This window comes from Uloborus diversus, chromosome 5 (assembly GCF_026930045.1).
Source record: "Uloborus diversus isolate 005 chromosome 5, Udiv.v.3.1, whole genome shotgun sequence".
NCBI classification, from domain to species: Eukaryota; Metazoa; Arthropoda; class Arachnida; order Araneae; family Uloboridae; genus Uloborus; species Uloborus diversus.
In genome coordinates, this window is record NC_072735.1 from 152,480,163 (window position 1) to 152,495,051 (window position 14,889).

A 14,889-nucleotide genomic window follows, 5' to 3' on the forward strand; every position below is an offset into this window, starting at 1 on the left:
TGCTTATATATACGCATAAATACTCGTGTAGGCACGCACATAGGCGTATTCACATAAATGCGCCAATAAATACGTGTATGGGTATGTCCAAGTATTTTTTATCGATACAGTTATACATTCTACTATACATGTATATGCTCGCTTATACTCATATATACATGAAAACTTATATACTCAGGTAGACACGTAATATACGCGGTCGTACTCGAGTAGACATTTACATACAAGCATAAGAAATACAAGTATACAGGGTGAGATTAAACTCTTGAGCAAATTATTAAAAGGTGTTAGAAAGGAGGATAAGAAGCAATAATCATAAGGAACATATAGTTACAAACACAATGCTGACGCGCTACATGCACGCAAAGCCAGAAACTGATGGATGCAAAAAAAGTCACAAATTTATTACACAAAGACAATTTTACACAACATTTTCGGTCTCAAGAAAGTTTTAAAGCGATTGATGAAATTTGCGGCCTGCAGCTGTAATAAATGTGTTTCGCAATCACAAAGCACTCTCTGTTGCAATAACGAGACTTTTGAAAAACTTTCATCAGCCGCTGCGCTTTTGTTGCGATGCTACTACAGGTCGTAACTTTTAACAACTGCTCTAAATATTTCTTAAAAATTAAATATTAGGTAAAATCATCTTATTGCAACAAATTTGTGCCCTGCTTTGCATCCATCAGTTTCTGACTTTTTGTGCATGTAGCGCGTCAGTGATTATAACTTCCTTATTATTCTTAACTTCCTATCCTTCCCTCTCACACCCCTTTGATTTTTGCCCAAGAGCTTAAATTCACTCTGTAGGTCGACATGTATATAAGCGTATATTCTCGTGATACACACATGTACTGGTGTATGCACGTAAATGTACGTATATACGTCTATACAGGTATATGGTCGTGTTTACGCGAATACATGCATAAATACTCGTGCTTCCATATATATACGTGAGTAGATACATACTCCAAAGACGCACTGGATGTATCCACGAATTAACTCGTGTATACCCGTATATGTATGTATGTACACTTATATATGCGTATATACGTCTACTTTACACATATATACTCAAGTATGCACGTATTTTCTTGAGATACAAGTGCATACGAGCATATGATGTTCTTTTATACGCGTATATACTCGTATACACATGACACGTGTATACACGTGACACGTATGTACTCATGTAGACACGTATACACTCCTGTAGGTAATCACGTATACATGCTTATGTACTCGTATATATACTTATACTCGTATATACACGTATATACTTGAGTAGGCACGTGCATGCATATATCTGATGTATACATGTATCTGCTCATATAGGAACGTGTTTACTCGTTTATAACACGACACGAATATATCCGTACACGCATGTACTCGTGAATATACTTGTAACTATAAAAGCAACAGAAATATACAAGTTTTAGGGTTATTTATAATGATTTTGCTTCTATTTTTAAATATAACCACTTTACCCCATGCTATGACCACTTTTCCCCACCCCATGGGGTAAAGTGGTCATAAAAACATAGGGAAAAGAAAGTGCTATAAAACTACTAAAATCAATGTTTTTCTTCCTAAAATTTAATGTACCGTGTTCTTTAATAATGCAATGTAAAATAACAATAAAAAAAATTGAAGTGTTTAAAGAATTTGTTGTATTTATTATCCACCTAAGTTGAAATCCTTCGATTTTATGACCACTTTACCCCACCAGACCCTATAATATGTTTCAGATCATATTTTTTCGAATAATAATTTCATAGTTCATAAAAATATCAACATTTCATTTTTGATTCTGTGAATGACTTTTTTTTTATTGTTGGATTGGTTCTTACTTTGATGTTAAAAAAAAAAGTTTGGTATATGAAGTTAAATAATGATGTTGACGATAAATATGTCATAAAAAGGGGGGGGGGAGTCTTATAGAAAATTTCAAAGTTGATGCACATTTAAATATGAAGACGATCCCTCAAAAACAATTAAGTAACGAAATTATGCAGAGTGTACTATTTCTGAAAAAATAACACCTTACATACGTTTCTAATATTAGTAGTCTTGCAAAAAAAAAAAAAAAAAAAGCTACGAGTGTTGCAATTTTTTTTTGTAAAACTACATCTTGGCACAATTTATAGATTATTTTATTAAATCCGTACACTGTAAAAACGATTTAGAAATGTTCCTGGAAGATAAGTGGCAGCTGATGTGCCCAATTTCTGCCAGTAACATATCTCGCAAAATTCAGGAACGTTTTCCTCTAAAATTCAGTACAATTCCTGAAATTATCCCGGAAAAATTCAGAAACCTTCCCGTTTAAAGCCAGTTGTGACTCTTGAACTTCAGAGTAATCTTACGTAGGTATAATCAGCTCGGCACCTTCCTGCTTTATCAAGACATTTCTAAAAGCAGTATTGCAAACATGGCACAAAGCTAAGCCTGAGTTATTTTTTACATCAGAGAGAAGTCTTGCTTTCGTGCAACTTGCAGCCATTCAGGAAACTTTTTGACAATGATACTTGATTTTTCCAGGAAGTGGATGAAACCCATTGAAATGCCAAAACATTATGCGGAAATACTCAGTTACGTTTCGGAATTTTTTTACAGTGTAGTTTTGTTAATCCGGACTACCTGGATCCGTTATTCGTCCGTATTAATGAGGTTCTACTGTAATTATTCGCTCATTAGTTTAGAATGGTCAGAAAAATGATTGAAAAGTAGCTTTGTATTACTCTCGAATGTTTAGTTAGTGTTATTCCTAATTGAAATGATGAATCACTTCTTCAATCACTTGACTGATTTCATTGTTTGATTGTCCATACTTAGACCATCCAATTTTTGATGTCTGTCATTTTGCTCCACTGTCGACGGAAAGTGGCATAAAAATGATAATTTCCTGAAACTTATATTATTTTGTTTTAATATTAGTTCATTACTCTTTACTAAAACTTGACCGTTATGAGTTAAAGTGCAAATATCTAAAAAAGTTCATTTTCCAGATTTTTTCTGTGATTTCATGTACTTTTTTTGTCTTCTTTAAATAGAATTTTAATCTATGTTTTCTCTGCCATCTCTTACCATCTATCGAAGATGGTAAGATACGATATGGGACAGAACAGCTGTTTCCGTGTGAATCTCTGCTTTACAAGCTGTGAGATTTAGCAAAAGAAGCAACTTGTTCTCACACTGCTGATAAGAGCAATCTGTAGTTAAACTGGTGCCTAGTATAAAAAAGTACTTTTGCTGCCAGTCGTCCGTTTTGGTGTCTGCTATACTCGGGTAAGTAACTGGTTAATCATCCTGTATTACTGTTTTGATGAATGAAAAGATGTTTAGATGAAATTGGAGACATTTTTATACATTACGCATACATTATACATTAGTAGAAAAGTAAACCGTGATTTTTTGTGAAAACAGGTCAGAATTCATACGATTTAGATGTGTTGATAATTATTACGAGTGAAGCTCTAGATTAGCTGTAGCCAGTCGCCAACGAGTGACCTTTTTATCGAAAATGGCTACAAAAAATCAAGTCTTATTCGCCAAAAGTGGCCACCGTGTGTTTTTTTTTATCTGAAAAAAAATCATATCGTATATCGTGCTACGACAATACGCTTCCAATTCTGAGGCGTTCAGAAAATCAGTCGACTCCACCTTGGCAACGTAATTCAGAGCAAACTCTTTTAAAGTTATTTAGTTTTCGCGCTAAATATATTTAAAAAAAAAAAAAAAAAGGGTTACCAAAAGTCAAAAGTGGTAATAATTTTTTATGACTCTTGTAGCCAGTGGCTACTATTCAAAATTCCTAGTCTACAGCTTTATTTATGAGGCACGCATTATCGAATTGCATTGTTGCCACAGGTGTCTGAAGTTCTTCAAATGCCAGTGGCCAATAGTAACAATTTCATTAGCAGCCATGTTTTTTAAAAACTTTAAGTATTAAATTATAAATATATATAAAAACTCTTGAAGTTAATGACCCTAAATGCATTTATTAAAACATGCAATATACTGATAGTCCGGTTATGACTTCCAGAGACTGCAGTTTCATCCTTAGTAACCGAACTGGAAGGAGATTGACGAGTTGAACCGCACCATTGCTGCAAGCTCTCGCTGGCGTGCTACATTTATTTTTGCTACAAGTTTGTTGGCTCACTCAGATTCAATAAGATGACATGTGCAGATCGGTTACTGACTATTCCAGACTGATGAGTTCATTATAAAGGCGATACTCGTCTCTGGGTGTTATAATCGGGCTGTCGGTATATTGCACGTAGTTCTGTCTTAGCCCTGGCTTAGGGCTAGTAATTTACTGCTTATTACTTTATTAAAGTAATTTATTTTTAATGAATTAACTAATCAAGGTTACCTTTTAATTCAGAGGGAAAAGATTTTACCTATTGCTTTATGTCTTTGAACATTTCAGACATTAATTTATTTTTCAGGTTGGCGATTAGCAGATATTTTAAACGCTTTTTTATTCATTTAGTTGACATGTGGCCGATGGTGATAGCTAATTTTGCCTTTTATGATCGAATATAGCTTTAGTTTGCTAAAAGCATTGGGCATATTTCCAGTGCTCATGATTTAGTATTTATGGTTAAAATTTAAAATCTTTTACGATATTTTAGGCACGAGATAATGTTGAGCTCATGAGACTTTAAAGTGAAACTATTGGTGTTTTAACATTGCCTCAGGGTAGAACGCTATCATAGAAAAATTGATTAAATCAACGAAAATCATATTTGACTCTAGGAAATACTGATAAAGTCGTTAAAAAAACATCCTACCTGAAATACGTAACAAAAATGTCGCGGATTATAATATTATTTCTAGTTACAGTTTATTACTTGAAAAAATTAGAACTTTCTGTCAAAACTTCAAAAATATTAAAAAAACAATTTTTGGTGTAATTGATAATAAACATTTATTACGCTGATTAATAACTTTAGTCATGAAAGCTTTTTTAAGTTAAACATAATATCTTTAGTACTTAACCATTACTGTGCTTTTGCTGTTTTTTTCCAAAATCATATTTTTTTTATTAAGGACTTTGTACGTGTATTCTCCATTTCTTGTCTTTCAGAATTAAACTTTTGGAATGTAGTTGTGACTACACTTGAGTAGTAACTATCGTAGAAGTTGTGAATGGTTATTATTATTGTATAACTGTGAACTTTAACAAATATTTCTAGATCATGCATGATGAACAAGCAAATCCATACTTTTGATACCACTATTTTTAAACAGTAAATTTTGTAACAAAAAAAAAACTTTAAAACTGTTAGAAAATAATTTCTATTAGGAAATAATGAATTCTGTTTTCCCCTGTGGTAAGGAAGTTTATAGTAGTTGGCAGCTATGGTGAATGTTTAAAACTATCTAAATAAAATAGAGAGAAATAGTCTTGACAGCTAACTGTGATTCTTCGATACCGTGTTATTCAAGCTATCAGTCTTAACGGTTGACTTGTTCCCCCCCTTCGCAAGTCCTTAAATATGTTTAATTTAATAAATATGCAGTGAGAAAGAATATATATATATATATATATATATATATATATATATATATATATATATATATATATATATATATATATATATATATATATATATATATATATATATATATATTTTAAGAGTTCGTGATACAACTTCAAACCTTCTTCAAATGCCGACACAGTGCTTGAGAAAAGCACAGGAGCTTTCTTTACAGCAATGTACAGGAAACGTAGTTGCAACTGCTAAATCAACCATAGCAATAGGCAAATATCAATTAACACCGTAAACTCAACGGTTACACACGTATTTACATCCAAATATGCGAAAACACAGTGCGAAGGCACAATAACAGAGCTAACGGCTCAGACAGTTTAAAAAAGCAAAACTAAAAACTTTATCACGCGCGGAGGCTATTTATAAATCCTAGAGAAGTTTCCAGAAAATTCGAAATGCTTCTCGTATTTTTTTTTAAATTCCATTCACAAATGTTATCCGGAGACAATATACTTCAGTCGAATGTTAGGGGGTTGTATGTGCATTACAAGAGACTATTTATAAGTTACGTTACTAAGATAATTTTAGATGAAAAATAATGGAATAAACGCCAAATTTAGCTAGATTACAACAAATTAATCATAAAAATAATTACTATTTACAGAATTTGTAACAATATACTCAAACTTTTAAAGCAGTATAAACATACAAACGTCTTAATATTACGACTATTTAATTACTTGCAATACGATAAAGAGTACTTTAACTCTGAGATTATAGATAAAATACCATCACTATTATCGGATAATAATATTAATCTTAAAAGAATCGAATTGTTATGTACTTCAGGGCAGTGTTTATTAATTTAAGTTAAAATTTAAGCAGACGTATTAAAAGTTTTAATGCATGAAAATGTCATTTTTATGCTTTAAAACTTTGAAATGAGTTTTTAACACTAAATACTCATTTAAAGAATTTAATTATACTTTTCAGCATCAAATATGATTATAGCAACGTACACCAGAGTATTAATGGGTGAAATTTAAAGATAAATGTCAAGAGCAAATGCTTTTTTTTTTTGCATGAGAAGTATATGAAAAGGAAATAGATATTTAATATGATAAAAACAAAATAATGATGTAGCATTTTAAAAGTAATACATTTAAAAATGTTAATTGGCAATTCTATTTGTTATAAAATAACGTAATGCACTATGTATGGGAATATATGAAGTACGGTATTTACGTTAATGGCTTTTTAGCCGCTAATTAACACGACGTACGGCATGTGCTTTTCTACTGCTGAAGGGGTTAAGAATGTCTGAAAAAGATACAAGTATTTTAAACAAAAGGAATAAAGTGCAATTACAAGTTTGTCTTGCTTAAAGTTGTACTTCATAAATGTCTTCATTGTTTTTAATCGTATACATTAAAAAGTTACAGTTCAGTAGCTTTACTTTACTCAGTCTTTTTCCCCCCTTTTCAGCATCATGAAGCTCTTTGCGGCATTTTTCCTAGCTACTTTAGCTCTTGCTACAGCCCTTCCAGTGGCTCAACATGACCACGGTAAGCAAAGTTGTTCTTCAATTCAAAGTGCTGTAAACTTATTTTGTTATAAAAATTATTTGGCTCTAAATGTAGATGTTGCTAATTATGTATAGTTCTCTTACTGTTTAACCATATAATCTGCAAATAGTTCTAAGTTTAATGGTCCTAAGAATTAATGTTAAACAAGAGATGTATTCAGAAGCTTAGGGAAGTTCTTTTTTAGCAAAACAATTTTCCTTTAATGAAGTTGAAATATTTTTGTTGTTATATTGTTACTCGGGAGACCCTAGCTTTTCCGTATAGAGATTAAGAATTTAAGCAGAAGGGAGTGACTCTTATGACAGTAAGGCTCCCTTAAGGGCCGGAATCCTACTTTTGGACTTGATAGAGCGACGGCAGCACTATCTAACACTATGTCCACAGTTTAGGCACACTACTGAAAGGGAGGGAAAGTTTGCAGCAACCGTGCCCCTTAATAACTGCTAGCAATCGCAACAAGAATTTTGGATCCACAGACTTAGCAAATACGTAGTCCGCATGTACTCGGTGGGTATTTGATGGCATCGTACCGGGGTCTCTGATCCCGATCCCGATGCTGTTTCTGGATGATTTTCGAAAAAATATCCCGTGCGTAACGTTAAATTTTTATTTTATTCAAGTAACTATTAATTAAATGTAGGATAACTGTTATGCTTTGATAGTATATTAAAGCATATATTATTCCCCTACAGCATTATTTTTTAAAGGCCTTGGTCAGCTGAAAAAAATAAAAAATTTAGCGTTACGCACGGGACATTTTTTTCGAGAATCGCCCTTCTATACTTTAGGCTCCATGTCCCGAAAATCGTCATAGGGAACGTAATTTGAAGCATCGAATTTCTTAATGGCACACGGGAAATTTGAGAAAGTGAGGAAAATAATTAGTAAAAAAATAAAGTAAAATATTGTATTCCCTTCTCTTGAAACTTAGTCAAGTAATACAGGGTGCAATAAGGCTTTTAATGGATTACCAATTCATTACCATATTTGTTTACTTTAGCTAATTCCCTTTTCTCTTCTCTTCTTATTCTACATATCTGTGCATCCAATTTTCATAACTCTTCTGATAATGATATTTTTAATTTTAGAACTGCAAAAGTTTGTGGAAGATGTTGATGATCTCTTGGAATTCGCTTATGCTGAGTAAGTTTCAACTTTAATACAATAACAGCATAAAAAATTCATGTTTTGAAAATCAGAAAAAGCATATAAGTTTTTTTGCTGCTTTTCTTATTTTTTAATTGAATTTGGCACGGTTTAAATAGTTGTACGTCAAGAAATAACGATTTAAAGTAATTTGCATTATAGCATTTAATTTAATTTGACGTTCAACTTTCAATACAAAATTCAAAGTTGTCAAGCTATGTTCTTGAAGCCTTTTATTCTGTATCTGAGCAGTTTAATTATTTCTAATACTTTGTAATTTATAACTTTTTCTTTCTGTCTAAAAGTTGTGAGAATAAAAAAAAAAAATGATTTCAATAATTTTCACGTTAGTGATAAATATTACTGTCAGTCAATTGGTTAAATAAAAACTATTTTCGTGATAATAAATATGAGTAAGAATATGGTAACAAATGTAGTATATGAAATTAATTTTGAAATTTTATAATTGCAGCGACACCGGAAGTGAACTCACTGACAAGTTGAGGGACTCTTTCAATCAGATCCTTGAGAAGATTCGTGAAGGAATTGAAAAAGGAAAGGGAATCCGAGAAGACTTGCTCAACAAGGTTTGAAACTTTTTTAAACTATAACGATACATAGAAGCAAATACCAAACAGCTCGTTGCGGCATTCAAAGACAACACTTTGTTAGAGATCATCAGTCTGGTCAGCATAACAGAGCTAGAGGTTGTAATATGTCATAGAAGCTGTAATCACCTTCACATTGGTAGATAAATTTTAAATTTTGTGCAGTTTGGTATTTGATTGAAGTTTTGCCTTAGGTCTGGCTAAGAGCTCTAAGTAATTTATAGCTTTTAATAAGGACATATATCATTCAAAATTCCATAAAAAAAAAAAACGATTTTTTTTACGTGTAAAATTTGTTTTGTACTATATGTAGGTTTGATGTTTATGTCTTTTTTGTCCAGTTTTCAAATAGGGATCTTAAAACTCTACCCATAGCTAACAGAAAGCAAAAAATGATTGTTTTACTTATTTTGTGCATGACTGAACTGTATGCGGCTCAAATGTTCTGATTCTTGCAATCTAATATTTATTAGTATTTGAACAGAATTGCTCTTCATTTTTATTAAAAATGTAGTTTCCAAAAATGCCCACTGCAAAATAATAAACTTGTGTGTTTGGAATAGGCATACAATGAGAGAAAGATTTCTGCGCAAGAAGAGTGAGACAACGTTTATAAAACAAACATGAGTGAGACTACGTTTAGAAAAAAAACATTTTAAAGTAGCACGCCCCGCCTTCAAAAAAAAAAAAGTTTTTTTATGTGTGAGTAAAAAATATATCATTCAAACCGAAACCTTTCTCCACCATAATAGTTCGATTAATTTTTACTTCTCAGTTTCTCCCGAACACTTTTGCAACAAATAAAAGCAATTAAGTTCAGGAGCGGATTGGCCCTAAAATTTTTATGTGAAAAAATATATCTGCCGGCCCTACCCAAAAATTTTTGGCTGTATTTAAAAAAAAAATGCATTTAATAAAAAAATTACAGCATTTTAAAAACAGTAAAAAACACCCGTTTTTTGGAACTATATTTCTGTAAAAATAATGAACCGATAACCACTATGGGATTAATAGGGCAAAATATATTTGTAAAACACGAACTGTAAAACACCTTGATTCTATCAAGGAAGTAGAAGAAATTGTTAATAGATTTCGGATTAAATCTCAAAAATACATCTCTTTGAATTAGAAAATTCTGTATTACCTAAAGATAAGAATTTTTCCTTTCTTAGATCTAGTTTACTGGTTATTGAAAACTACTTTTTCCCTTCCTGAAATTATTTTGTATCGGGGAAAAATGATATAATTAGCATAGTAATGTGCATTATAGAATTATAATCATGTACGCATAACTTGCCTTTTCATGTATTTAATGAAGCAATCAAGTTTTTGGATCAAATAAAATTAAAGAGCTTTTCTAAGGCTCAAAGTTCTTAATTACTTTTAATCGAAATTAATTTATCAAAAAAATAATTTTTCTGTCTACAGTTGAAGGATGCTAACAAAAATTATAACAATACTTTAAAAGATTGAAATTAAAATCATCTAAAGCCAAGTTTGAGTTTTCGTGTATTTAATTAAGCAATCAAGTTTTAGGATCATATAAAATTAAAGAGTTCTTTTAAGGCTCAAAGCTCTTCATTGTATTAAATCGCAATTGATTTATTAAAAAAAAATATTGCTGTCTGCAGTTGAAGGAAGTTCGTGAACAGATGAAGGAAAGGGGTGTCTCCTTGGGTGAACGTGCAAAGGAGATCCTCCAGAAAATCAGGGAGAAGGGGAAGGAATTCTTTCAAAGAATCATGGACAGGCTCAACCCCTCTTCTCACAGGTAGTTATTTTTGCACTTCATTTTAAAAAGTCTAGATATGAATGATGTAGAATGTGTTAAGTCCTCCTGTGAGTATTTTTTTAAATTAAAAGTAACAAATACTAGAAGAATTTTGTGACATTACTAAAAGCAGGGCTCTGGAGTCAGAAAGGATATGGCTGACTGTGGGACTTTTAGAGCCTACGACTCCGACTCCGACTTCGTCACTCGGAAGTTAGTCCGACTAAGACTCAGCTGAACTCGAAGAAGCGGACTCTGAGATCAAATGTCCGACTCGGACTCCGAATTTTAAAGTCTTTGACTCCCGACTCTCACTCCAACTCCACATCCCTGCTTAAAAGTACATCTTGTCCCGTGACTTTCTTTTTGTCAAATCAGACAACATGTTTATATCTTCAGAAGTATTAGGTTTGAAATGAAAAAGCATTTAAATAGCCTCATAGGGATATTTTATTTACACATAATGACCGGCAAAATAATAATTGGGAATTATTAATTGCAATTGAAGTAAATGCAATCATGCGCTAGAAGGTCCTAATTTTAGTGCTTAGGTAGTTTTCTGCTGTTAAAAGCCAAAGACGCAAGTGGTCTAGTGTTATGATATTGCGATGTGACAACATTTACCTTTTAGCTTTATACGTACATTTTCTTGCTTATGTATTGATCTCAAAACTAGTGTAATATATTACTAACTAGTATAATATATTATATAACTAAGTATAATATATTATTTTACCAATTATTTCACTTTTTGAAAAGATTTCTTACGGAAACAGAAAATAACTCAGGCAGTTTTATTCACCATCAATGGTGCAAGAACAAAAAACGAATTTGACAAGCAATTTATCTTTGAATGGAAAAAAAATTCACTGTACTGCTATTTGATTTATTATTTACAAGAAGCTGTAGAATTTTCAAATCAACGGTCATAGTGTTTAAAAAATAGATTGTTGTTTCAAAGACGCGCATTTATCCTAAATTTGGGTTTGTCGAGGTTAAAGGGTTTCTTTTCGATACACTTCATACTATTTATAACAGCCAATGAATTTTTTTTTCTTGATAGTGATACCGGAGACGAAGTTGCTGACAAACTGAGAGAAACTTTCGACAACATCCTCGAGAAAATCCGAGAGGGAATTGAGAAAGGCAAGGGACTGAAGGAAGAACTCCTCACCAAGGTAGATTTCCCCTCATTAAGGAATTTTAATAATTATCGCAAATAATCCTTGAATGTTCTTGTTTTTATACTTGATGTTGAGAAAGCAAAACCAAAATGCATCAAATGTTGAAAATATTTACTTACAAATGAAGCTAGATAATTAATTATTAATTGGTTGTTCTGATTATGTATTTCTCAGCTACAAAAAAAGGCTTTGAACTAGCAGACGATCTGCTGATAAGAGAAAAAAATTGAGTTTAAAATAATATGGAATTTTAAATTGAGAATGTGATAAAAATATTTACCTCATTGATTCTGTTGCATATGTTTTACGAAAGTACTGTTTGAAAAATAATTCTAATGGTTACTTAGAAGAATATACAGAGGAGAATGTATTTTTAATAAAATACAATGGAGGAAAAATATAGACACTTAATTTTTTTATTAAGAAGTTTAGATATGTATTCTGTTATTTTCTTCTTTAAAGAACATTAAAAAGGAACAAATTTGTTTTTGTAGCATCCCAAACTAATTTAAAAATTATTTTCCTTCACACTTTAAAGAGCTTTTTAATTTATAAATGCTGACCATTTACACGATATTCATTGATAGGATATTGAAATAGGCTCATTGACTCAGTTCAGAATTAAATTAGTCTTAGCTTTAATTTCTATGTGTGATATTAATTATCATTTCTTGGGCTTAGTTGAAGGATGTCCGTGAGAAAATGAAGGAAAGGGGTGTCTCTTTGGGTGAACGTGCAAAAGAGATCCTTCAAAAGATCAGGGAAAAGGGGAAGGAGTTCTGGCAAAGAATCATGGATAGGCTTAACCCCTCATCTCACAGGTAATATATTTTTTCGAGCAAAATATTGTAAACTGTAGACTTGATTGTAATGATTTGCACTTTCGCTGCTAAAATCTTTGTCATTATCGATATGTATCTGTGTCGTAGCAAACTAAAAGAAACAAATTTAGGAATAAAGATTTTCTTAAGCTGATGATGTAGCAGTAGATGTTTTAAGAAGAAACAACCAGATAATTATCATTATTTATTTATTTTATTTTTAACACTACAATTTGTTGAATTTTACGTGAAAATACTTCGAAGAAATCAAAATGCTATAAAAATAATTACATTTTTAATAACCTGAATCAAATCTTGATTTTTGAAAATGTTTTTACTATAGTAAAATTATTAAAAGTCCGTATCCGTGGTTAGTTCTGAAGCAGAAGCGTTGATGTAGAAAAAAAGAATAAGTTCAATAAAATAGTGTTCATTTTCTTTTCTGGACAATAAATGTATCTGAACCAATAAGATTTGATTTTATAAAGTATGTATGCTTGCAGAACACAACTTTTTTACGAAGAGTTTTTAACGTGATTTGTCTATCAGACATTTAATGGGAATGTAACTAAAATTCTATGGGGATATGTAAGCAGTTTTTTTCATTCCTTTAAAAATAAAAAATGGAATTGTACCTGACGCCTTTAATTATAGGAATTCCCTAATTAATGTATGCATTAAAATATTTTATGTTTTGTCTTTATTCATACTCGTAGGAAAACATTTTTTATTTTCAATAAAAATTCTCTTTTCTGCAGTGATACCGGAGATGAAGTTGCTGACAAATTGAGAGAAACTTTCGACAACATCCTCGAGAAAATCCGAGAGGGAATTGAGAAAGGCAAGGGACTGAAGGAAGAACTCCTCACCAAGGTAGATTTCCCCTCATTAAGGAATTTTAATAATTATCGCAAATAATCCTTGAACATTCTTGTTTTTATACTTGATGTTGAAAAAGCAAAACCAAAATGCATCAAATGTTGTAAATATATAGTTATAAATGAAGTTAGATAAGTAATTATTAATTGGTTATTATGAGTAAGTATTTCTCAGTAAAAAAAAGGCTTTAAAAATTGCAGACGACCTGCATCAGCTGTGAGATGAAAAAAAAAAATCGAGTTTAGAATTATACGGAAAAAAAATTGGATTTTTAAGTTGAGAATGTGATAAAAATTTTTATCTCATTGACTCTGTTGCATATGTTTTAAGAAAATACTGTTTGAAAAATAATTCTAATTGTTACTCAGAAGGATATACAAAGAAGAATATAGTTTTAATAAAGAACAATGGAGGAAAAAATATAGACACTTCATTATTTTTTTAAAGAAAGTTTTAACATGTATTTCTGTTATTCCTCTTTGAAGAACCTAAAAAGACCCAAATTTGTTTTTGTAGTATCCCAAACTAATTTATAAATTATTTTCCTTCACACTTTAAAGAGCTTTTAACTTATAAATGCTGACCATTTACACGATATTCGTTGTTTGGATATTGAAATAGGCTCATTGACTCAGTTCAGGATTAAATTAATCTAAATTTTAATTTCTATGTGTGATATTAATTATCATTTCTTGGGCCTAGTTGAAGGATGTCCGAGAGAAAATGAAGGAAAGGGGTGTCTCTTTGGGTGAACGTGCAAAGGAGATCCTCCAAAAGATCAGAGAAAAGGGGAAGGAATTCTGGCAAAGAATCATGGACAGGCTCAACCCCTCATCTCACAGGTAATTAATTGTTTCGAGCAAAATATTGTTAACCATTGATTTGATTGTGGTGATTTGCACTTTCTCGGCTAAAATCTTTGTCATTATCGATACGTTTCTATGTCGCAGCCATGAAAAGAAACTAATCTAAGAACAACTATTTTCTTGTGCTGATAACGTTGTAGTAATTGTTTTAAAAGGAATTAACCAAATAATTAACATACTAAAATTTTATAGAATTTATTTAATAATACTTTAAAAAAAAATCAAAATGCTGTATAACAGGAATTACATTTTCAAAAACCTGAGTAAAATCTTGATTTAAAAAATACTTTCATTGAAGTAAAATCCTTAAAGGTGCTTATTTGTGATTAATTTTTAAATAGGAGCGTTGATGTTGGAAGAACAATACGTCCAACAAATGGTGTTCCTTTTTTACTGAACATCAAATGCACCCGAGTTGATAGATAATATTCGATTTTATAAATTATGTATATTGGCAGAACACAACCTCTTCACGAAGAGTTTTTAACGTAATTTGTCTACAAATATTTAATGGAAGTGTAACT

The 14,889-nt window shown here is 31.3% G+C and overlaps 1 protein-coding gene across 1 annotated transcript in view; it reads left to right on the plus strand.

The window, feature by feature from the left end:
* LOC129223199 (nucleoprotein TPR-like) overlaps positions 1 to 14,889 on the plus strand; it is a 110,545-nt gene that overhangs the window by 37,882 nt on the left and 57,774 nt on the right. Inside the window, exons 23-31 of the mRNA XM_054857765.1 lie at positions 3,260 to 3,288; positions 6,990 to 7,069; positions 8,179 to 8,233; positions 8,709 to 8,823; positions 10,476 to 10,615; positions 11,679 to 11,793; positions 12,481 to 12,620; positions 13,379 to 13,493; positions 14,202 to 14,341. Coding sequence (XP_054713740.1) covers positions 3,260 to 3,288; positions 6,990 to 7,069; positions 8,179 to 8,233; positions 8,709 to 8,823; positions 10,476 to 10,615; positions 11,679 to 11,793; positions 12,481 to 12,620; positions 13,379 to 13,493; positions 14,202 to 14,341 — 929 coding nt within the window. The remainder of the gene's footprint in view (positions 1 to 3,259; positions 3,289 to 6,989; positions 7,070 to 8,178; positions 8,234 to 8,708; positions 8,824 to 10,475; positions 10,616 to 11,678; positions 11,794 to 12,480; positions 12,621 to 13,378; positions 13,494 to 14,201; positions 14,342 to 14,889) is intronic.